Below are 25,298 nucleotides of genomic sequence, written 5' to 3' on the forward strand. Positions count from 1 at the left end.
GATTTAAAATTCCTCGAGGTTCCAATTTTTAATTATTCAATTTTCCGATTCCTTAATTTTTCAGTCCTTCAAGCTTACGATTTGCAATTATTCGTTGCGGTTTTTTATTTTCTTCATTTGTACAATATTTTTCAATTTTCCCATTTTATAATTTTTTGTTTTTTCAATTTCAATTTTTTATTCAACTTTTCGAATTGCAATTTTGAGTTTTTCATTTTTTTTGTTTCTTCAATTTAACGATGTGCAACTCTTCAAGTTTTCATTCTTAAAATTTTCAGATTTTCGATATTACAACTTTTAATTTTTCGTTTCGGTTTTTTTTTCAATTTTTGGGTTTAATTTTTCAATTTTTGGATTTTTCAACGTTAAGATTTTTTACTTTTTCGTTTTGCCAGTTTCATGATTTTTTAATTTTAGTTTCCTCAATTTTTGATTTTGCAATTTTTATAGTTTTCATTTAAAAAATGATAATAATTTTAAAAAGTGTTCACTTTTTCAATCTTACGATTTTGGAATTTTTCCGACATTTTTTTTTCAAATTTTAATTTTCTAATTTTTCCATTTTCAATTTTTCATTTTTTGAAATGCTCAATTTGCGATTTTTAGTTACGGTTTTTCATCTTCTTTATTTTTATAATTTTTTTCTTTTTCAATTTCTGTTTATTCAACTTTTCGTTTCTTCAATCCTTCCATACAATTTTTCAATTTTCATTTTTCTGTTCCTTTAATTTTACCACATGCAACTCTCGAGTATCCGTATTTTAGTTTTTCGATTTTCCAACTGTTGGATGTTTCAATTTTTCGTTTCAGTTTTTCAATTTCGTTACTTTTTTCAATTTTTAGGTTACTCAATGTTCTGGTTTTATTATTTTTTGATTTGCAATTTTTCAACTTTTCGATTTTTAGATTTTTTAATTTTTCATCTTCCAATTTTAGATTTTTCAGATTCTTGATTTTTTCGACTTTTTGTTTCTTTAATTTTGGATTTGGATTTTTTTGAGTTTTCATTTTATATGTCCTAATAATAGTCATAATTTAGTTTTTTTTCCCTTTTTCAATTATACAATTTTTACATTTTTCAATTATTATTAGATTTATTTTTTTATTGGATTTTCAAATTTCCGATTTTTAATTTTTCAATCTCTCAATTATTCGATTTTATCCAATTTTTCGATTTATTAATTTTTTTAGAGTGTCAATGTAACAATTTTTTGTTTCTTCGGGTCTTTCAATTTGCAATTTTTCGATTTTGCGACTTTTCCTTTTTTTCAGTTTTTCTAGTTTTCAATTTTTAATTTTTCGATTTTTCAACTCTTCGAATTAAAAAAAGCATAAATGAAAATTTTGAAAAATCTAAAAATTGGATATCAAGAACTTGAAATTGAACAAAAGAAAAATTGAAAAACCGGAAGATTAAAAATTGAGAACGCGCAAAATGGAAAAAACGAAATATGTATTATAAAATCGAAATACGGAAAATTTGAAAAATTGAATAGGTACACGAAAAATTACAAAATCGAAAATGTTATGAAATTTTGTTTTTTTTTTCTATAGATCTGGATGTGCAGGAGTATCTTATTTTATGCAAATAAAAACAAATTTATTATTGCAAAGTCTTGAGTTGACGTCATCATGGTGGGCGAGAAAACATGAAAGTGGCAAATCGCCCAATGGACTCGATTACTACACAAAAATAAAAAATTCTAAAAATAAAGTTCAGTGGTTCTAATGTGAAAAGTGCACATTAACAATTCAAATTTAACTGCAATAATTTCCGGTCCGACAAGTGCGCCCCTGTCTTCAAGCATGCATATTTACAATATTTATACGCGACTGTACACACGGCTTGTTTGAGTTTGTCGGCTGAAATGTTGATATAATTCACAAACAGACGATTTCGCTTACTTTGAAGATGATCAGCGGAATCACGTTTCATCTGACGCGATAGTTTTCGCCGGCGCTGCATTCATGAATTTCAACATCGCCTCTGATAAGAAAAGTTGTTAGTCTGACGAAAGGGGCGGCAACGCTGGGGCGACTTGTCATTAATAATAAAACCGGGGTGGGGAAAAAAATCAACACGAACACACAACAATCCGAAAGTGATATTCCGTTCGCCGAATTAGTCTCGATCAAGGTTAAGCACTTAAGTACTTAATAATACATGCATTAACGCTAATAATTCCTCTTTACGGCGTCGCCTTTAAACGGTACAATAATTGAAGACAATTTTAGACAATTAGGAGATGATTAGATCCTCTCCGGCTCGCCAATTCGTAATAGGCCGCCGGTTTTTTCCTCCGAAATAATAGATACATCTTCTAAAAATGCAAACACCATTAATCCTCCGGCGTGGCACCGTTAAAGTCGATGCGCTCCGGCCCTGCGGGCACGAGGTAGTAAATAAGGCTGTCTGCTCAATCGAAGTCTTATCACAAATGAGCTTTTCAAAAGTTAATAATGGGCCACGATCACGACTCGAGATTTATAGAAATTCGGATTATTGGGTCGAAATAGCAAACGGCGAGAATTATCGGGGCTGGCTTCGGATAGATCGATAATTAAAAATGATTTAAGCGAGTGGGCGATATCTGTTTTAATATTGTTATTATTTTGTCAGATGCGAGTTTTGCGAGTGGGCTGGGTTTATGTGCTGTTAGTTTTGAGTTATGCGATGTTATTGATTGTGGATGGTGTGCCTGCGGTGGCGAATTTGAATAGACAAATAAAAACCGACTGCAGGGGACCGACGAGTTATTAGTATCGAAAACGCAACACACGCACCACAATTCGCTTAATAACATGGGGGAGAATGATAATTATTTTCTTTTTTAATAATAACAACAATATAATATATAATAGGGCCGCATAGGGAGCTTCTGACCCGTTGTGTGTTACCCCTCATAGTAGTAGCATTTCGAATACCACGTGGGTCCAAAATTTGGAAATCCATGTATTCTTTCCCGACACAAAATATCCAGGTATCCAGACGAGCGCAACTTTGTTGTTGTTAGTGACTGTACTTAGACAAATTTGACTCAATATCTTAAGTAGCTGAATCTAGGTGAACAAGATAAGGTCATAATTTTTAACAAAATGAACCTAAAATGGAAATTCCAAATTTTATTTTTTTTTTTTTTTATTTTAATAATTACTTTTCCAACAGGCCAAGAGGCCCAATTACAGGAAAAGGGAACATACAAAAACACCCAAATGTTTTATAGTCCGTTTCTCGAACAGATGGAGTGATCATGTGTGCTTCACGTATAAAGGAACTTAGGTGGGATGTTTGAAAATACTTCTACCAGTTCATAAAAGCGTGCTTTTGAAATAACGTCTGTACAAGGTGTTTTTGAAAAATATGCAAAAAAAAATTTGGTAAATTCGGTGATTAGTATGATGAATTTTATATGAACATTTAATCTTCTTTCGACCGCTTAAAAAGAAAACACGATTTTGACTCATACAAGCTTTCGGCTTCATTTCTTCAAAAACTCCCCAAAATCGTCCAACAAGTTTGTTAATAAAGGCGATTAATGATCGAGATATTTTAACGCGCGAGGAACGAGTTTTTATATTTTTTCTTTTTCTCAATTTGAAATTTTTCAGTTTTTGGATTTTTCAATTTTTTTTGTTTTCAATTTTTCGTTTCTTCAATTTTTGATTTGCAGGTTTTATAGTTTTCACTTTAGATATGTGATAATAATGATAATTTTTATTAGAGTTGTTCACTTTTTCGATTTTTCGTTTTTGGAATTTTTTAATTTTTCGATCTTTGAATGTTAGTTTTTGGACTTTACATTTTTCGATTTAATTCGTTCTTTGATTCATTAATTTTTTCTCGATTTTTAGTTTTTCAATGTTTCTATTTTTCGTTTCTTCAGTTCTACAGTTTTGTCAAATAAATGTTATATAAATTAAAAAAAAGTAACAGTGTACCTATGGTTTATGAATCCGTGTTGAATTTTTACCTTCGACATCGAAATTTTTGTGGAAAAATAAAACAAAATTGAATTACAATTTTTCGATTTCTTGATTTCTCGATTTTTAGTTTACTTAATTTTTCGATATTTCTGTTTTACAATTTTTCAATTTTTGCCTTCTTTAAATTTTCATTTTTACATTTCTCAATTTCTCTATTAATCAATTCTTTGATTTTTCGATTTTTCCTCTTTCCAATTTATCGATTTTTGAAGTTTCCGTTGTTCGAATTTTGGGATTTTTCAATATCTCCAATTTTTTAATTTAAAATTTTTCGCTTTTTTGATATTTCGATTTCTCGATGATTCGATTTTTAAAATTTCTGATTTTTTGAATTTTGAATATTTTGATTTATCGGTTCTTTTTAAGTTTAAATATGTATTTTGGTTTTAAATTTTCCGGGTTTTCTATTTCAGGCCATTTCTCCGATCTTTTGATGTCTCAATTTTTTAATTTCGATTTCTCGGCTTTTCCATTTTTCAATTTTTTATTTCAAGTTTTTAGATTTTTTAAATTCTCCATTTTTCGATTTTATGTTTTGTTATGCTTCGATCTCCCGATTTTAACCTTTTTAATGTGTATTCCAATTTTTCGATTTTGAAATTTTCGATTTCTTACATCTCGATTATTCGTTTTTTCGATTTTAAAATGTTTTTATTTTTCGTTCATTTTTTCGATTTCTGGATTTTTCAATTTTTCGACTTTTCAGTTTTGAGTTTTTTCAATTCCTTGTTTTATAGTATTACGATTTTTCAGTTTTTCTATTTTTAAAATTTCGCATTCTCGATTTCTGGGTTTTTCGATTTATTAAATTTAAATTTTTTGATTTCTCGATTAATCGAGTTTTTAATTTCCTCATTCACGGCTTTTCAATGTTTCGATTTTTTAGTTTTTCATTTCTTCAGTTTTTCGGTTTTTCAAGTTTTCGAATTTTTAAATTAAAAATTTTTCAATTTTTCGATTTTATTTTTTTTTACGTTCCGATTTCCCCCGATTTAATTTTTTTTTTATGCTTTTCAATCTTTGGTTTTTCTAAATTTACGTTCCGATTTCCCCCGATTTAAATTTTTTTTATGCTTTTCGATCTTTGGTTTTTCTAAATTTTCATTTTTCCATTTCTCGATTTTTCGACTTTTTAATTTTGTGTTTTTTTTTAATGTTAAATTTTTCGTTATTGTAATTTTTCCTATTTTTAAATTTTAGATATTTAGATTTTTCGACATCTTGAATTCTCGATCTTTTTTCAGTTTGAATTCCTCGGTTTTTCGATTTTCCAAATTTCGATTTTTCAATCTTTCGACTTTTAGATGTTTCAAATTTTAGTGTTTGCAAATTTCACGAGTTTTCAGTTTTTAATTTCGTTAATTTTTCGATTTGCAATTTTTCGTGTGGGTTTTTAATTTTCTTTATTTTTTCAATTTTCGGCTTTCAATTTTCCGTTTCTTCAATTTTTCATTTGCAGTTTTTCTAGTTTTCATTTTAATTATGTAACACTCCTATTAATTATAATTTTTAAAGTTGTTCACTTTTTCAGTTTTTCGTTTTTAGAATTTTTCAATTTTTCGGTGTTTGATTGTCACAGTTTTTGGACTTTGTTTTCAGGATTCTATAATTTTTCGATTTTATAATTTTTGGATTTTCCAATTTTTCAATTCGAATGGTTTTTCTTCTTTCCCATTCTTCGATTCATTATTTTTTTTTAGATTTTTAAGTTTCTCGGGTTTTAGTTTTTCATTGTTTCAATTTTCCACTTTTTCGAGTTTTTAACTTTTCGAATAAACAAAATCGAAAAATTATAAAATAGAAAAATTGTAAAACTGAAAAAGTACAAAATGAAAGCTTCGGAAAATAAAAAAATTGAAAATCAAGGACTTAAAAAATCAAAGATTGAAAATGTAAAAACTTGAATAAACAAAAAATTATAAAATCCAAAGAAACATTGAAAAAATAAAGGTAATGGAAAAATGAAAAATTGTGATATAAAATCAAGAAAATGAAAATTACAAAATCGGGAAAATGAAAATATGCAAAATCTGAAAAATATAGAGATTGAAAAATTCCTAAAATTGCGATGTTGAAAAATTGAGATATGAGAAATCGATAATTCCAAAAATGGAAAAATTGAAACACATTAAAAAATAAAAATCGGCAAATCGAAACATAAAGATTATAAAAGCGAAAAATGGAAAATTTAAAAAAACGAAAATTTAAAATATATACTAGAAAAATCTAAAGTTTTGAAAATTGAAAAACCAAGAAGTCGAAATCGAAAACTTGAGACTTCAAAATATCGAGAAATCGAAATAAGCCGAAATCGGAAAATTCAAAATTGAAATATTTACTAAAAATAAACGGAAAAATCGAAAAACTAAAAAAATCGATAAACCTAGATATGAGAAACAGAAAATTCCAAAAATCGAAAAATTGATATACAGATTAGAAAATCTAAAAAATCGAAGTTGAAAAATCGTAAAAAGAAATTCCATTCGACTTTCCGTTTTATCGATTTTGAAATTTTTTGTTTTTTAAATTTTTTCCAATTTTTTAATTTTCCGATTTTTCAATTTTTCGAAGTTTCTACTTTCCGAATAAACAAAATGGAAAAGTTATAAAATAGAAAAATTGTAAAATTGAAAACTCAAAATGAAAAAACGCAAAAGTATAAAAGGAACGCTTCGAGAAATCTAAAAACTTGAGAAATTGAAGAAACGGAAAATTCAAAATTCAAAGATTAAAAATTGAGAAACTTAAAGATCGAAAACACGAAAATTATTGTAAAATCTAAATGTTGAAAATTGAAAAATCGAGGAATTGAAAATGTGAAAAATTGAATAAACGAAAAATTGTGATATAAAATCCAGAAAATGAAAATAAAAAAATCGGAAAAATGATATAAAAAAAATGAAGAACTTGAAACAACATCATTACGCCGAATATGTTCATTGCGCTACACATAACCTCAATTTAGTTCTTAATGATTCTGTTAAGAATGGATGGCAACAACTTAACATTGAGATGAAAGAAAATGATGAGTGTGTTATAAAAAAACTTTAAAAAAGTTATGCCCCACCAGATGGTCATCGAGATTTGATTCTCTAATTGCCATTAGATATAATCTCTCAACAGTTATGAGCTGTTTGTCAAAAATTATTTTAACATCAAAAAAGAAAAGTGAAATAGAAGCTGTAGATCTTCGTAAAAAAATGGATTCATTTGAATTTGTTGCTCTATTAGTATTTCAATGCAAAATTTTAGAAAATGTCAATTTAGTCTCAAAAACTTTACAACAGTATACGTGACAATTTTGAACAAATAATGGAGGAATCAAGGAAATGTGCCGATACCCGGAAAATTAACAATTCTTTTTCAAATAGACGTATAAAAAAAGTAAAACTGTTTCATGACGAATTATGTGAAGATACCGTTTTCAAAGATTCCACTGAAAAACTTCAAACAACCGTTTTCTATCCTGCTCTTGATATTTTAAGCATTCAAATTAAAGATAGGTTTGAAAGCATGAAAAACGTCACAAACTATTTTTCTTTTTTGGAACCACAGGAAATGTTGAATAGTACAGACGAAGAATTGGGCAGCATCAAAGTTGGCAAATAAATACGAAGAAGATATTTCTAGTGGAATCTGTGGGCAAATCGTTAGTTTTAAAAACGTTGTTGGTGAAATTATTCAGCAAAAAATAATTAAAATTACAGATATTGCTAAGTTTCTGTTTATGGACAATAATTTTTTAACGAGTAGTTTACCAGATATTTGCGCTGCGTTACTTCTATTTTTAACACTTCCAGTGACTTCTTTATCGGCAGAAAGATCTTTTTCTAAATTAAAATTAATTAAATCATATTTGGGAAGCACGATAAGTCAAACACGATTAACCAACTTAGCTGTGTTGAGCCTTGAGTGTGATCGATCCCAAAAATTAGATCTCGACAGTGTCATACGCGAATGAAGCCAGTATAATCAATTAACAATTTTTAAAAATTATTATGTGTATAAATTATTATTATTTGTAAATCTGTGTTATTCGGCGCCACTACTGGTAAACCAGTAATTTCATAGTAGTTCAGTCAGGATCAGGTGCCTCAAGGTTGTTTTTTTGGAGATCTTGAAACAACAGGGTGAGTCCTTTATCCATAACCTTAATTGTTGTCAGCTGATACGTCTTCGGGTATCCACCTATCGATCACGTTCGAAAATTACCTAAACCAAAACGAGATCAGATCTGACCTGACCTGACTAGACCAATTTTGAGTTTATGTATTTTACATACCTTTCAAAAACACCCTATATCTACGTTAATTTGTTGAGTAAATTTTTCGCGTCACGTAGCTGCGAGTAGGACGCCACTGTCCCCAATTACATACCTCCAGCAATAACAATAAAGCTAACGCACAACTAAATATCCTTTTGTTTCGGCTCGCAAAGCGTCACGTCATTCCCATTTTTTAAGCCGTCCGTATTTTTATCCTCTTACTTCAACACAACATTTTTAACGATGATGTAGCACTTCCAGTCATTTACACAAGAAATCGTGTTCCAGAAACACAAATCGCGTGTAAATCTCAATGTAAATCAAACAGCGATAACGTATCAGAAAAATTTGAATTCACGTAACGACAACAAATAACTCTGCATGCCCAGAAGCAACAGTTAAATCACTTTTGGACACGTCGCCATTTTCGTACATATGTAATTATGTATACAAAGATTATATCATCGTGCTCTGGCACACACTATTTGCGTTGAAAGCAGCTGTTGCACATAATCGGAGTATCCAACAAAAACCGTACCTTCATGACTCGACATCACGAGATAGTTTGATACTCGTTCATTGTTCGCTTCTCCTCGCCCTAATCCTTGATTACTCAATTACCTTTCGCGATTCGTATCGCCGCCGGCATAAATCAATCACGAAAGATCGCGAAGGCGAGATAACGATAATGAATAACAACAATAACAATCGCATTTAAATAATTCGATGAATAATTTCAGCCAAGGCCTCGGCAACAAGTAGCCGCCGTTCAAGTCCAAGGAAAACGTATGTATATGCTTTCATTTTTGTCCGAGGCTGAAATAAAACAGGAGCTGTTGTTTTGATGACCCGTATACATAGCAGCCCCCATTGTAATCAAATCTATGTACATATCTAGACAGGTAGCAGACGTTTTTCGATTGTTATCGGCTCGTCGGTTATTGTTTAATTAATGGTTTTAGTTGAAAAGCGGCAATCAACGTCGGACGTATCATTAAAATTGAATCAAAAACTTGTGGAAATTTGTTTTCGGGTTAATCAATGGGAATTTGTTATTATAATGAGGGGCGAAAAACCGGCTCGTACTGTTATTTTAATGGACGCAGAAAGCGCCAGCTACCGTGGGCAGGTAGGTCGGTTTTGCATTTTTTTTCTTGAGAGCTCTTAATAGACCGGGTTCCACTTGGGTCTTCGAGTCACTGTAAATCAAAGCAAGCAATCTATCCGAGTACAACTTATTTTGTTTTACAAAAAAAAATGTAGCGTTTCTTTTCGAGTGTAATCTTTCGTCAGCTACCGGTTTTTGTTTCTTTCGCATTCGTGATGCCCAATTTTTCATTCGTAACGGTGGTGACGACACGATTAGACCGAAGGTGTTACAAGAGCGGACAGATGTTCGGGAACTCGGCAAGCGGAAAATCAACAATAACGTTGTTTGCTATTTACATTACACCAACCGAAAAGGTCAGTTCTGGTATAATGGGCGATTTCACGGCGCCCATTGTTGTACATGAAAGTCCGAGTAACTTGATTATGGAATTATTCAGGTTTTCACTCGTTTCTCGACGAGAACCGTGGAAAATTCGGCAAGTGGATGGGTCAGAATGATGGTCGGTGCTCGACAATTCGGTTTGGAAAATGTTGTAAAGACGATTTTTAGTGCGTGAGAAAGTCGGTTTTAATTATCAACCCCAACTGAGTTTGAGGTACCTGGGCACTGTGAGGATTCTCAGGCCTTTGACCCATGACACAACAAGTTCCGTTATCAAAAACCCCGGAATTATTATAATTCCGCTAATAAATTTGCAATTTCAAACACATTGTGTGTTGTTTTATCATTAAACAACATGTAATTGGGAATTACATGATGTTTTCAAAATAACTTTCAGTTACATGAAACGCTGGTTTCAACATGACCAAAGTCTCTACAGCGCAACATGTATAGGTAAAAATTTTAAACAGAGATAATAATCAAATTTGCCAGGTTGTTTATATTTTAAATAAGCTAACTTATTATAACACAAAGAGTTAAGTTCACTATTAAACCAATTTAAAAAAGTTTACTTAGAAATTGCGAAGATACTCACACCCACAAAAGAATTATTGTTAAACAAAGACATTTTTTTCAATAAATCATCAAAATACGGCAAGACTTCTCGGGGACTTTTGAAAATTCCTACCATTGTTCGAGTGTCGCCAACATAGGTACGGTAATTTTTATGAGTTGAATATTTCGAAAATTTGGTCTGCTATATTGCTTGAATTTTTCGTCGATTTTTAGGTAACTTTTCCAGAAGAAATATTTCACCTTTTTGAGGCACTTTCAAAACTAAATACGGACATTTTTTATCGGTTTTGACCTCAGAATTCATTTGTGGTTTTATTTATTCGAAATTTCCTCCCATTTTTCCAAAATCGCCCATGTGAGTATTCTTAAAAAAATTTATTTTCACACCGAATATTTAGAACATCTTGGTCAGGGACTAGAAACGCGGTAAATTTTTCGAGTCAATACGTCGAAATGTAAATCCTAATTTTTTTTAGGAATTTTTTGAGACTTTTTTCAAAAACTCAAATTTTTAATACATACTACCTCCTTGAAAAAATTTCAACTATTTTTTGACTAGATTCGAAAATTACCTAAAGAGTTTTTTTTTCTGTAAATGTCGGCCCCTAGTTCTTCTTCATTTCAATGAAATCTCGTACTACTTTTCCAGAATCGTTAATATGGCATGTGACAATTTTTAGGTTTTTTTTAAAAATCTAATTTTCACACCTAATATTTCGAAAATCTTGGTTTGGAACCATTGTTACACTGTTTTTTTTTGGAATCAGCTCATTGATTTTAATACATCTGGATTTTTTAGCGAGTTTTAAGCAACCTTTTCAAGAGCTTAATTTTTTAATACTACCCAAAAAAATTTTTTTGTTGATTTAGAACCACATAAGGACATAAGTTATATATTTTCGGCTTTATTTCTATTAAATTTTATACCATTATTTGGTACCATTGCTAAGATGACAACTGGTAATTTTTTTGATTTAAAAAAAAAATCAAACCAAATAAGTATTTGAAGAATGTTGATTGGGGATCCCGATCATGTTATGATTTTTGAAATCAGCTCATCGATATCTTACACATCAAAATTTTTTCGCGATTTTCAAACGAATTTTCTAAAAGGTCAATTGTTCAATATCAACACTTTTTATCTTTTGTTTTCATTTTTTTGTAAATTTCGAACTCTGCAACATCCCAGAATTTGTTGTGGGTTTTTAAACAACTTTTTCAAAAGCTCAATTTTTCAATATTGCCTCCCCCCTTATGAAAATTTCGGCCTTCTTTCGAACATCTTCGAATACTACCCTACGATTTTTTTTGTAGATTAAGCCCGCAGAAGTTATTTTTGGCTTCATTTCTTTGAAATTTCCTACTAATTTCCAAAAATTTTGATTTGGGATCATTATTACAGTGTTTTTTGGAATCACCTCGTCAAGATCTGTACACCAGAATTTTTTACCGATTTTTAAGCAACTTTTTCAGCTGCTAATTTTTTTAATATAGTGAATTTTATATCCAATTTTAACCTTATTTTGAGCACCTTCGAAAATGACCTAAAGAGATTTTTCTGCAGTTTTGGACTTCCAAAAGCCGTTTTCGGTTTCTTTTCTTCGAAAACTATTGTCAAAACTGGTGTGGTTTTTTCTAATAACGTAACCCCGCCCATACAATATTATATCGCTAAGATAAGAGTGATTTTGGCAAATGAGATACCCTCTAAGAAAAGAGAGAGCGGGTGGGCGGGGCTAGTACCTGCTAAGATAAAACAGATTTTGGCAAATGTCATACCCTCTAAAAAAAGAGACGGTGGGTGGGCGGAGCTAGTAGCTGCTAAGATAAGACTGATTTTGGCAAATGACATATCCTCTAAGAAAATTGAGAGCGGGTGGGCGGGGCTAGAACCTGATAAGATAAGAGTGATTTTTTGCAAATTAGGTACCCTCTAAGAAAAGAGAGGGTGGGTGGGCGGGGTTAGTACCTGCTAAGATAAGACTGACTTGGCAAATGAGGTATCCTTACCAAGACAGGGAGGGTGGGCGGGTTTAGTACCTGCTAAAATAAGATCTATTTTGGCAAATCACATACCCTCCTGTAATGGAATATGTAAGTTTGAATTCGTTAGTCAGCAAATGCTTGTCCATTGCAAGGAACTAGGTCATCAATAGTGTATAAAAGTGTAAGTGATAGCTAAAACAAGGAAGTGTTAAGTCTGGGTTTGTAGTGGTAATATGGGTAAATAAATGGATAATAAATATGTAGTGGTATTATTAACCAACCACCGTCGTGACTATTAGAGAGGACATCACACTCCAAAAAAATAAAGGATAGAGGGTATATCATTTGGCATAATCAGTCTTATCTTGGCATATGAAAATTCCGAACTTGTTTCGACAACCTTCGACAATTGCCCTAAAAGATTGTTTGTAAATTTCGACCCACAGAAGTCATTTTGGCCTTCATTTCTTCGAAAACTCCCTCCACTTTCCAGAATCATCGAATGAAATATCGATAATATGGTAAATTTTAGTATTAAAAAAAAGACAATCATACCTAAAACGTTGCTTCGAGATCATTAATATGCCAAATTTTTCGAATCAGCAGATCTAGATCTAAATTCCACAAGTTTTTGTATATTTTTAGACCACTTTTCAACAGGTCAATTTTTATATACCTTTTTTGAAAATTTCGACCTTTTGTGATGAAAATCAAAACGAGACCAGATCTGAACTGGCTTAACTCTACTTGACCTGATTTGGCTTCATTTGACCTGACTTAGTTATACCTCACCTGAATAAACCCGACCTAACTAGATCTGATCTAACTAAACCTGACCTGATTAGACTTGACCTGACTAGACCTGACCTAACTAAACCTGACCTGACCTGACTAGACTAGATCTGACCTGACTAAACCTGACCTGACTAGACCCGACCTAACTAGACCTGACCTCAGATACACACCACCGCTGTGCCGTCACGTCCACCTTACTTTTACAAAAAAATCCGTACCCGAATAAAAACAGCACCATTATAGAACTGACATCAAATTGCCTTTAGAAAAATCTGCCCCCACCCATTAAACATCACTTAACACATCGTTTAAAACCAGCCATCCAAGCCTTCTGGACCCTACTCGCTTCAAGTTAATTTTTCGCACCTCTCCTCCCTCGCCGCCCCCGCGCCCCATCCCCGAATCGATCAGCAGCGGCGGTCAGAGCCGGCCTAGCGTGAAACGAATCGTCCGAACGTTCCTCGCCATCTCGACGGAATAACGTTGTTCATTCAAATTACAAGCCATCGTTATTTACAAATCGGGTATTAAACTTCCCCCTCGGCTCTAAGCTCGCAAGTTAATTAGGATTTCTGCGGGCATTAGCGGCAGCGCCACTTCCCACTTTGTAGCAGCTCCAGAGGTGTTTTTCTTGGGCGAGCGGCGGCGGCGGCTTTCCGTCCCTGGTGTTTATGTACGTGTGAACGGAAGCGACCGACCCCCGCCCCGAATTACCAAAAACTCTTCGAGATGGAAGCCGAGGCAGCGGCGCTGCGACGGAAATTGTGTTAAATGCAGCCTGAAATGTTTTTTCAGATGAAAGTGGTCAATTCTACGCGGGCTGCTGGCAGTATTCCAGTTTTTCGTTTGCTTTTTAATATCGCCGGGTGGCTGCTATTTTTAGGGTAAGACGGTGGATGGCATTTTGTGATGCTATTGATCTCTTGCGGAGCCGCAAAACGTTCGTTCGGTTCGGTTTGAGGGAAATGCGGGCCGGCTTCGGCAGGTCGCGGCGGCGGAGGACGGAGGCGGGATCGGGCAGGGAGGAGGACGCGGCAGGTGGAGGTGACAAAAACCGACAAAAAATATTTCTCGAAAATCAGAACGATTCTCCCTTCGTCGAAGTTAGTTATTTTCAACACGACGAGGCTACAGCGCATTCAGCATTCAGGGAAGCTGTTTTATGATCGTAGGCTCGTTCCTCATGAAAATACCAAATCTGAAATTTTTTTGAGTCACCCGTATTTTTATATTTCTTGCAGTGACGTCCTTTCGCTTGATCATTCAATAACGGATTTGGTGAGCCAGAATAAGTTGTGTAGTTTAGTGTTAATACCACGCACAGGTACATATTGCAAAAAAATTCAAATAATAATTGCTATATAATAGACATAACAATATATAACATAATCATGCTTAATTAATTCGTCCTTAGCGTTCGATTAACTTCACTCAAACAAACACAGTCACGATCATTAGACTTTGCACCTGCAGCAATCAGTTCCATAAATTATCTTCTAAAAATACCCACCCTTCCCGTCCCCCTTACCCCATTCCGCCCCCCGCAAATGGATATTACCACTTCCGTCCACTGTTTTAACCTTCATCCCGGTCCCAAAACTTCGAGGACAATTTTCTTAATGCAACTTTATGCTAAAAGCCACTTTAGCCCAACAATATTATTTAATGACGTGTCGCTCACCCGGACACCTCGCGACAATCTACCAAATTACGTTATTCCATGTACCATGGCGACATCGGCGCGAAAAACCAGAGCGCCGACCCCGACTAATTTTCAAATTGCGGCGAACGCCAATGGCGATCAATCGGCTTTCTCTCGAAAACAAACGTTTGCGGAAATCGCAAAAACAACTCTGGAAGCTCGTCCAAACGCCTCCCGCATTCTGCAGATTCCGCCGGCGTATGTTCAGTGTCAAAGTCAACTTATTAAACGCATTAAATCGTGCGCATGTGCGACTCGGCGTGTCAATGGGTTTATCTAGTTGTGTTAATGGGAGTTTAAATGTTGTGCGCTAATTTGCTCGCGAAGAACAGGTGAAAGTTTATTTTCGATTCGTGGCGATGGAAGGCGAGGCAGGTGCATCGGGGGTGTGACCGATCCGAGTAAGTTTAAATTTAAGGCGCATTTGCGCGTTTTCGTCGCCGAAATATCAAGTCGGACGCAAATAAGAACGTGCTGGAGAAAAACTGTGCTCTGGGTTGCTGTGGCACGGTTATGATTTATCGTTTCGAATAAATAGGCGAGAGAGATGGACGAGTCGTGGTACGGTGATTGAATCGACTCATTAATGGCGGTTTTTATGGGCCGCTCGAATTTCCTATGCAATAAAATGGTAAATGGAACACGCAATTGGATCGTGCAAAATTGACGAATGCAGCAGAATGATGAAAAAAAAAAAATTAATGGGGTTATCGGGAGCGAAACGTTGCTGAGTTGAGGAAGATCGCCAGTTTTCGAAACGTAGTGATTTTTAAACTGTATTGTTTTAAACTGGAACACTTGAACTTTGTTATGAGATGGAATTTAACAAAGGCGGCGATTACAACAACGCGTGCACTTTATCGAGATAATCGGTCTATTTAGCACACAGTACGATTCCAGTGGCGGCGTCGAAATTAACGTTTCTGAGATCAGTTTTCTTTTAAAGTATGCCATTGTATGGTATGGGAGAATTTTACTTGACGATTGATCGTTTTTTCGATTTTTCAGTTTCTCGATTTTATTTTTCTTTTTCTTGATTTTTAACTTTCCAGTCTTTCGATAAAAAAAAGAAAACAATTTTTAACTGAAATTTAGAAAAATTATTAACAAGTAGATTTTGCATAAATTTCTCTAATAATTTTGAATCGAAAAATCGAAAAGTTGTAGAGTCGAAAAACTAAAAATCTAAAAATTGAAAAATCGAAATTTGTTTGCTATTGACACAGTATAGCTCCTAGTATAGTCGTCGAAATACCCAGCGTCGCCATTTCTAGTAACTCCAAGCCCAGAGAACCATTTTATCAGAACCCAGATTTAAAAGTTCAGAGCCGCACAAATACATATTTTTATTTATTTTATCGCATTGAAGAGTACTAGATTGACATCAGAAATAAATACGTTAAAACCAAGCTGAGAACACTTGTGTTTTTCCATTAATCTGTTTTACAATCAGAGGTAACAACAGTTCTAAAATTATTAACAATATTTTTAAAACTGAAGTGGCTAAAAACCATCAAACGTTATTTAAAATTCTGACGACAACAAACACAATTAATCGGACAAAACGTTTAATTAATTTCCCGCATTTCCAATATTTTATACTTAATTAACACCGCAGCAGGTCATAATTATCCCAAGACCAAGTATAAATTTGTAATTATGCATGTCGACTTTTCAATTAAAGGCCATTAACTAGTAATACCTGTTTCAACGAACCCTAATTACGCTATGAGAATTTATAGTGTCAACAAATTTTCAAAAACCAGATCTATTCCAAGAAACCCGATTTTTGAGAACATTTCTCGTCTTTTAGTTCACAGTAGCCAAATATTTTTTTTTGTATATAGCAACCTCGTCTGCAATAAACAGACCCACATTCGTTGTTTACACGACACTTTCAAAAACTCCCCATCACAATAAAACCCGCTAACAATATTTACATTTCGACTTTTTCGAATCCTGCTTGCAAGTGCCAAAAAGCTCCATCAATCCGGATAAATACGCCGAAAATAGCCGCCCGTAAATCTAAACTACGCAAATCCGACTTTCGAAATTTGACACCGCCGATGCAAAAACGCACACTTCAAAATAAATATTGGAAAAGGACGAGCTCATGGTGGGACCGTGACAGGTTTCCTGTTTGCAAAACGAGACAAATTGCATCAGACTATTTGCATTCGATAAGTAAATACATCATGTTTATTGAGTCTTTGATCGGCTGAAAGCGATTCGGCGGTGTAAAAATAGCTCGGAATAAGGTTATTTCAGTGTTAAACGTTGCTTGTCCATGTGGTTAATTGCGAGTGAATGTTTTATAAGGCAGGTAATAACAGTGTTTCATTGTCGAAGATTTACCTTTCGATTGCAATTGGTGCTTACGTGACTCGGCGGATTTTGTTTTCTGTGTTGTCGTGAATAAAAATACGGGGTGACTCAAGGAGCCGTCCGCAGGCCCGCATTAATCTCGCCTTGTGTAAATGATCTAACATCGTATGTACGTCGGATCAGCAAAGAAACTCGAACAAACAGATGTTAAACAGTCGGTCCACAGGGCGACCTTTAAACAAATAAAATTATCTCGTTGAGAAATATTTGACTTATTCTTTAATTCTGCGACATCATTATTTTTAACGATCGTTAAACATTTCTTATTATCTGGACGCCTCGAGGACTGGACGTTGACCAATCGTCGGCTTTACAGCGAACTTATTTAATTCGTCGACGCGACAACAACGCGTATCGCGTTTCCAATTTACCGCCGCACCTGAATGGAACTCGAATAAAACGTGAATAATTGAACATCAAACACACTTATTGAATGATCGTTTTTGTAATATCTCATTTGCTACGAAAATAGCGCCTCCCACACGTTTCGTCGTCGAGAAATAAGAGTTTCAGAAATATTCGCCCTTTTAACCTTTCAAAGACATCGATCGCATTGATGAATTGACAAATAGGACGACTTAGGAAAAAGGCTCTTTCTGTTCGAAACTTCTTCTTCCCACGCAGACGTTTGAGAGCCGTCAGGTTTTGTGTAAATTGTTTTGTGGAAGAAACGAGTGTTGACATTTAGATAATCCTGACAGATGATTAGTGTAAGGCTTGTTTAAAAGATGAATGGCTGAAAGAAAAGAAAACTTGTTAGAATCCAGGACGGATTGAATGATTTATTTTTTTAATGTTTGTATTCTCGTTTTTTACGATTTGTTTGCCGTTAAAATATGCGAGTGTTATCTCGGGTTTAGTCATCGGAAAAAACAAATAGTAGTTATGACAGTCCTACTGCGAAAAAATATGTATCTTGTATGTTGTACTGATAGCGTTATTTAATTAATGACATTGTGTTTTTTAAATATGAATCTACGATAATACAACTAGCATTTTTCATTTCAACGGACGATTTTTCCAAAGTTCAGTAAGTGAGTTTCGCAATTGACCATTTATGAATCTCTTCAAGGATGTAACTGACGCATGAGGACATTTTTTCCTATTTTGACGCAGTGTAAAAATTGTCAGACAAGCTAAAGGATTAATTTGAGAACATCAAATTTGCATACAAAGAAGAGAACAATGGAAAAGTAGGTACTGTTTTCAGGCAGGCTTATAATTATATATAACAATATGCTAGCAGGAGATATCTAGAAAAGAAACCGGTACCCGTAACTTTTTTCGACAGACGAGACTTTAATTCCATTAATCGATTCCTAGAATTTTCATTTCATATTACGACATTCAAAAAAACCTTCTCTGTTATGTGCTAAAATCTGTGGAAATATGGTACAAAAGCAGCAATTTCTGTTGAAGTTAAAAATAAAAATAATTAATGGACAAAAATAATACTCCCTCTGACAAAGAAGGTGCGGAATTATTGTATTCAGACTTCAGTTTTAATTTATCATTTCTTCTTTAAATGTTACGCTCGTGCTTATTAAAGTTAAATTAAATTTCATGTTTCTCCCCCTTAAAGCTCCCTTAACTCCTTGAGCTTCTCCATCTTTTTCATCCAGGTTATTTCCTTCCATTCTCCCTCACTTTTTGCTCTGATTTTTGATTTTAATAATTCTTTATTTCTTGTCTCTGGCCTTCTGCCACTTTTCTATGTGTGCCTCTGTCTCACTGTCTCTTGTTTCTGTGCGCCTCCAACTCTTGTTTTCGTGTGCCTCTGCCTCTTGATTCTATGTACCTACCTCTGTACTCTTATTTTATTGTATCTCAGTGCCTCTGAATCTCATTACTCTGTACCTGTGTGCTTCTATCTCTTGCTTCTCTATAAATCTTCCACTTGTTTACATCTACCTCTAGTTGTTATTTCTGTGTAATTTTTTTCACGCCTTTGACTTTTTTCTGTGTACCACTGACTCTCGATTTTTTTTAGTTCTGTCTGTTGTTTCTCTCTAACTCCTAGTTCTTATGTGCCTTGTTTCTATGTGCTTCTGACTCTTATTTTTTGTGCCATTTCTTATTTCTGTCAGGTTGTTTCGTGCCTCAGTGCCTCTGACTCTTATTCCGTATGCCTCTATCTCTTGTTGTCAGAGCTGTTGTCTCGTGACTCAGTGCCTCTGTCTTTTATTTGTCCAAACTTGCCTCTCATTGTCGTGTTTTTAATTCTCTTGCACTACGTGCCTTAGTCTCTTATTTTTGTGTGCCTCTGTCTCTTCTATGTGCTTCTGTGACTTACTTCTCTGAGATTCTGTCTCGTGCCTCAGTGCCTCTGTCTTTTGTTTCTCCGACTTCTGCCTCTTGTTTCCGTGTTTCTTACTCTCCTGCATCTACGGGCCTCAGCCTCTTATTTTTCTGTTTCTTTGTCGTTATTTCAGTGCCTCGAGTTTTGTTTCTCTGTACCTCTGTCTCTTATTTCTGTCTGAGCTTCTGTATCGTGTCTCAGTGCCTCTGACGCTTATGCTCTGTTACTGATCTTTCCTCTAGTTCTATTCAAAGACTTTTAACTTCTTATCATTGTACTTAAATCGCTCGCAAATACTTTCTCATTTTTTTTTTAATACGTCCCTGCGATCCGTTCTCCTAGCAACATCCGCCTGACACATCCCCTGCATGCGCCACGTCAAAATAAAGCCCCTTCACAACAAACTCGCTTAGGCAAACAAGACATCCATCCTAACCACTTCTTTTCACTTCCAGGCCCAGCCAGTGGTAAAAGAAACCCCTCGGGACCCCCTCGATCGATCCCGCCTCTTGGAAATCAAGCCAAACAAGGCGGCCAAATCAAAACAGCGAAACACCCCCGGAAAGGAAGAGGACGACGTCGGGGCGCATCCTGCGATGGCCGGCAGGCCGTGATTGCGACAGGACGAGGAAGCGAAGGACGAACCCCGATAAAAAAAATCCCGGCGAGCTGCCGTGCTAAAGAACAATAAAAACAAGTTTTTAATGAGAAAATAAAACCGACGCGAAAATTTATCGTCGCGAAAAAGCCGCTAGGTGCCGTAAATCAGTTTTGCCGGGCAGGAGCGGCGTTTTTTTATAAATCAGGCGGAGGCCGGCCGAGATGAAAGTGGTGGAGAAATTGCAGGCCGTGCCGGAGCCGGAGTGGATCCTGGACAGGACCGGGTCCGGGCCGCTGTATTGGCGGCGCGAGTCCCCGGAGTACAATTCCAGGTGAGGCGGATTTTTGACTTGATTTCTGACACTTTCGTTCAGCATTGTGTAACGCACTCCCGTCTTTAATTACTTTTCGGTCGAAGAACTCTCAGAAGTCGACATTTCGAAAACATCAATTGGATTCCCTCGTAATCAGCTTAACAACCGCCCCCTCCGAAACTTCCCAATAACGGCAACAAAAGCGCCCTTCGCGAAATATAAAAAAATGTACGGCATCGCCGGGCTCGGCATCTCCGTGACCCTTCATTCCTTTCATAAGTCTGAAATTCTTTTTCGCAACAAATTTGATATTTGGAAGGTGGCGAGGCGGCCTCGAAAAATTCCCGAGATGAAATATAAAGAATGCGAAAGTGTTGTTTTTTATGAATCCAAAACTTCCACAGCTTGATTTATACAGCCTCGTAACTATTACGCGAATGTAAATCCTCTCTCTTCAAAATGAATCATTTTTAGTGGCACGTCAAAGTTTCTATAAAAACATTACGAATAACGCCATTTCCATAAAACATAAAGATAAAATGAACGTATAAATACATTTCGGGCTAAGGAAGTCGCGATTTATGGCTACATGCATATTGATATTGGAGTAAAAATGAAATCGATAGGGCCTTCGCCGCCAGACGCGACCCAATGATAAATACGAGGGGCGTCCGAGAAACACTGCCCTACACCCTATACCAACCGGATTAATTCCTTCCAAAATTCCTACCATTTTTCCAGAATCTAAAATAAGAAATCTGACAATTTTTAGAATTAAAAAAAAGATTTCAAACCCAATATTTCGAAAATCCTTGAGATCTTATCACAGAATTTTGTGAATTTTGACTTCTTCTCGAGCAGCTTCCAAATTAATTTAAGAGATTTCTACTTCCACAAGTTATTTTCAGTTTCATTTCACCAATACACTGTTTTTCGATTCAGGATCTAGAGCTTTGGATCACGCTTTTAAACCCAGCCATATAAACAAGGAGCAAGGACTATTATCCTTGTCTCGACGACAAAAAATTATTATTATTGTTTCAATGTTGCTAATGTAGCGGCAACCTTCACTCGTACAGGGCCGTACCACCCCCAATCTTTCCCGAAGCCCCCTCGTAACAGCGGCGATAACCATTTTTTTAACAGCGCCATCGCAAAAAATTATGAGCCGTGAAAGCAAACTCCACTTTGAAGGATGTTTTTATTGCGTTTTTAAGGCCGACGAAAGCTCGGTAAGCACATTTTTTCCATATTTAACTGCTTTGATGTTTACAGAAAATGAATGAAAAACGAAAATAATGAGGAGCAGACGCTCGCGGGGCGTCCTTGCCACGAGCCGAATGCGGATTTGGGGTTTATGGAAGCAAAAACAGAACAATTATTAAAGAGTATAAGCAATAAACGAAAAACAAAAAGGGACGTGGGAGGGCGGTCCGGGACGGACCGCGTGGGCGAGGACGACTCACGATAAATACCATCGAGAAGGGACTTTTCATAATCTATAATAAAGTGGAATGTTGTCGGTCGGGAAAAAGCAATTACACTCAGTGTAACACAATGTAGCACTAATTAGGAGGGGGAGGGATGCATATAATTCTATATTACTAAGGATTAATGTTTTTCAGGGTGAAATTCCGGTTCGACGTGGAGGTGAAGGAGTTCCAGAGGAGCGCCCACGAGCTCGAGGACACCCATCAATGGACGCAGTGCGTCCACGAGTCCACCCCATTGACCGTGGGTCTGACTTGCATCATCTGCCTGGCCGTGACTGTGATACTCCCGTGGTACATCATGATCGGACCCAACTAAACTGTGATGGTGGTTGTGATATTATTATTTAGGTTTTGCACGGACAATTGTGATGCATCTCACGTAAATAAATTGAGTTGCTCTTATTTTCGTGTGTTTGAAGTGGTGTTCTTCGGAGCGTGTTTTATGTCGGATCGGGAGCTAAAATTGGAAGAAGTCTAATGATGCGGTTGAAGTAGAAGATGAAATAAGGCTTTTGGCGTACCGGCAAGAAGTATGTGAGATAAAAGAAGCTCATTTATATCGAATGTCGTAAAAAGTGCAATAACCAGATATTACCTCGTCTTTGATTTATGAAGCTCGGGAGTTGTCAATATTTGTTCTTTTTGGAGGAACGAGTTATCGGAGTGTAACGCGAAGCGACTTGGGGTGTCCGAGAAATGGAATTTACACAATGTAGAGATTGTGTAGTTCTTCGGGTATTGCTGTATTTTAAGGCGTTTTGAATTTTGATACTTTTCGCTGTATTTCGTCGTCGTAAAATTTATTCGGAGCAGTATTTACTACTTTTGTCGCTCGTAAATTATGGTTTTATTTATTGTGTAATTAAAAATATTTATATGTAAGAGTTTGCCAATGTTTGAAGTTCTTAAGTAGTTTTATGACGTAATCGACTAAGTGTACTAAAACTGTTATTATTATTTTAGCGCGACAATAAAAATTAATTGTGGAAAATAGGCCACTATTGTGCTTTAAACAGCATGCCTGATTTGTACGTGTGGTAGCTCTCGCCAAACGCTCAGGCTCCAATTTCACCACAAAAACTACCTCATGTTAACAGCCCCGTAGCTAGAAAACTTATTCAGGGGGGGGCAAGTTTGTCGACAGAGGGGGCTTCATGTAAATATTTATATTTTAATAATACACTCAGATAACTACTTTATTTTTTCTGAGTTTTTATATTTGAAAAAGCATTAAAATAATTGGAGACGTCGATTTTTTACGCTAAATTTTCGTAAAAACCTGTCGAAGTCCAAAAAATTAGTACGGTACTTGGTTAAAATGCTGGTTAAAACAGAGAATGTAGATTCACAAACAGCTGTATTGCATCCAAAAATTTGTGTAGTGGCCATATAGGTAACATCCAATTTGTTTGAGTTTATTTTTTTGCATGTTTAGTACATATTTTAAAAATCCGACTTCGAAACCAAATATTTCGAAAATTTTGGTACGGAACCATGAACTCGTCATGTTTTTTTAAACTGGTCGAGATGTGTATTTCAGAATTTTTTGTCAACTTTAACAAAAGCTCAATTTTTGGAAACCCATATAAAATTTTTGACTTTTGCCAAGCATTTTCGAAAATTACCAAAAGAATTCCTTTGTTCATCTCGATTTCTTCCAAAAATCGTTTTGGATTCAATTTTTTTGAAAATTCTTACATTTCTTGCAGAATCGACGGAAGAAAAATGGCAATTTTTGAGAACCTGTATCAAATTTTTGACTTTTTTCAAGCACGTTCGAGATTACCAAAAGGGATTCATTTATTGATTTCGATCTCCAGATGTTGTTTTTGGTTGTTTTTTCGAAAATTCGTACAATTTTTCCATAATCGCCAAAAGAAATATGGTAATTTTTGAGAAATTTTGAACATTCCAGCTCGAAACCGAGTATTTCGAAAATTTTGATCCGGAACCTTGAACCTGTCATGTTTTTTTGAGCTCGTCGAAATCTATATTTCAGAATTTTTTGTCAACTTTTACGAAAGTTCAATTTTTGAAAACCCATATAAAATTTTTGGCTTTTCCCAAGCATTTTCGAAAATTACCAAAAGAGATTCCTTTGTTAATCTCGATTTCCAGAAATCGTTTTGGATTCAATTTTTTTTGAAAATTCTTACATTTTTTCCAGAATCGACGGGAGAAATATGACAATTTTTGAGAACCTGTGTCAAACTTTTGACTTTTTTCAAGCACGTTCGAGATTACCAAAAGGGATTCATTTATTGATTTCGATCTCCAGATGTTGTTTTTGGTTGTTTTTTCGAAAATGCGTACAATTTTTCCACAATCGCCAAAAGAAATATGGTAATTTTTGAGAAATTTTGAAAATTCGAGCTCGAAACCGAGTATTTCGAAAATTTTGATCCGGAACCATGAACGTGTCATGTTTTTTTAAGCTCGTCCAAATCTATATTTCAGAATTTTTTGTCAACTTTTACGAAAGTTCAATTTTTGAAAACCCATATAAAATTTTTTACTTTTCCCAAGCATTTTCAAAAAGTATCAAAAGAGACTCCTTTGTTCATCTCAATTTCCAAAAATCGTTTTGGATTCAATTTTTTTGAAAATTCTTACAATTTTTCCAGAATCGACGGAAAAAATATGGCAATTTTTGAGAACCTGTATCAAATTTTTGACTTTTTCAAGCACGTTCGAAATTACCAAAAGGGATTCCTTTATTGATTTCGATCTCCAGATGTTGTTTTTGGTTGTTTTTTCGAAAATTCGTACAATTTTTCCATAATCGCCAAAAGAAATATGGTAATTTTTGAGAAATTTTGAAAATTCCAGCTCGAAACCGAGTATTTCGAAAATTTTGATCCAGAACCTTGAACCTGTCATGTTTTTTTAAGCTCGTCGAAATCTATATTTCAGAATTTTTTGTCAACTTTTACGAAAGTTCAATTTTTGAAAACCCATATAAAATTTTTGGCTTTTCCCAAGCATTTTCGAAAATTACCAAAAGAGATTCCTTTGTTAATCTCGATTTCCAGAAATCGTTTTGGATTCAATTTTTTTTGAAAATTCTTACATTTTTTCCAGAATCGACGGGAGAAATATGACAATTTTTGAGAACCTGTGTCAAACTTTTGACTTTTTTCAAGCACGTTCGAGATTACCAAAAGGGATTCATTTATTGATTTCGATCTCCAGATGTTGTTTTTGGTTGTTTTTTCGAAAATGCGTACAATTTTTCCACAATCGCCAAAAGAAATATGGTAATTTTTGAGAAATTTTGAAAATTCGAGCTGGAAACCGAGTATTTCGAAAATTTTGATCCGGAACCATGAACGTGTCATGTTTTTTTAAGCTCGTCCAAATCTATATTTCAGAATTTTTTGTCAACTTTTACGAAAGTTCAATTTTTGA

General features: G+C 34.8%; 2 protein-coding genes across 5 annotated transcripts in view; one reads left to right on the plus strand and one right to left on the minus strand.

Moving 5' to 3' along the window:
• The window catches only part of LOC135127564 (sestrin homolog), a 380,608-nt gene that overhangs the window by 217,149 nt on the left and 138,161 nt on the right, over window positions 1–25,298 (minus strand). The gene's annotated exons all lie outside the window — the stretch shown is intronic.
• LOC135127562 (uncharacterized) lies at window positions 14,353–22,772 on the plus strand. Of its 3 annotated transcripts, none has more exons than XM_064054031.1 (3): window positions 14,353–14,421; window positions 19,939–20,415; window positions 22,023–22,772. In XM_064054031.1, the coding sequence occupies exons 2-3, from the start codon at window positions 20,306–20,308 to the stop codon at window positions 22,204–22,206; spliced, it is 294 nt and encodes a 97-aa protein (XP_063910101.1). In that variant the 5' UTR covers window positions 14,353–14,421; window positions 19,939–20,305; the 3' UTR covers window positions 22,207–22,772. The 3 variants fall into 3 exon arrangements, with proteins under 3 accessions (XP_063910101.1, XP_063910099.1, XP_063910100.1); XM_064054029.1 differs by lacking the exon at window positions 14,353–14,421 and adding an exon at window positions 15,002–15,200; XM_064054030.1 differs by lacking the exon at window positions 14,353–14,421 and adding an exon at window positions 17,020–17,122.

This window comes from Zophobas morio, unplaced genomic scaffold (assembly GCF_036711695.1).
Source record: "Zophobas morio isolate AGI-343-1 ecotype UQ-CSIRO unplaced genomic scaffold, CSIRO_AGI_Zmor_V1 ptg000012l, whole genome shotgun sequence".
Classification (NCBI taxonomy): domain Eukaryota; kingdom Metazoa; phylum Arthropoda; class Insecta; order Coleoptera; family Tenebrionidae; genus Zophobas; species Zophobas morio.

Excerpts from the sequence above, each read along its gene's own strand:
- LOC135127562 (XM_064054031.1), top strand. The coding sequence starts at position 20,306 with ATGAAAGTGGTGGAGAAATTGCAGGCCGTGCCGGAGCCGGAGTGGATC. Across the intron at positions 20,416-22,022 it reads TCCCCGGAGTACAATTCCAG|GGTGAAATTCCGGTTCGACG; the intron begins GTGAGGCGGATT and ends AATGTTTTTCAG.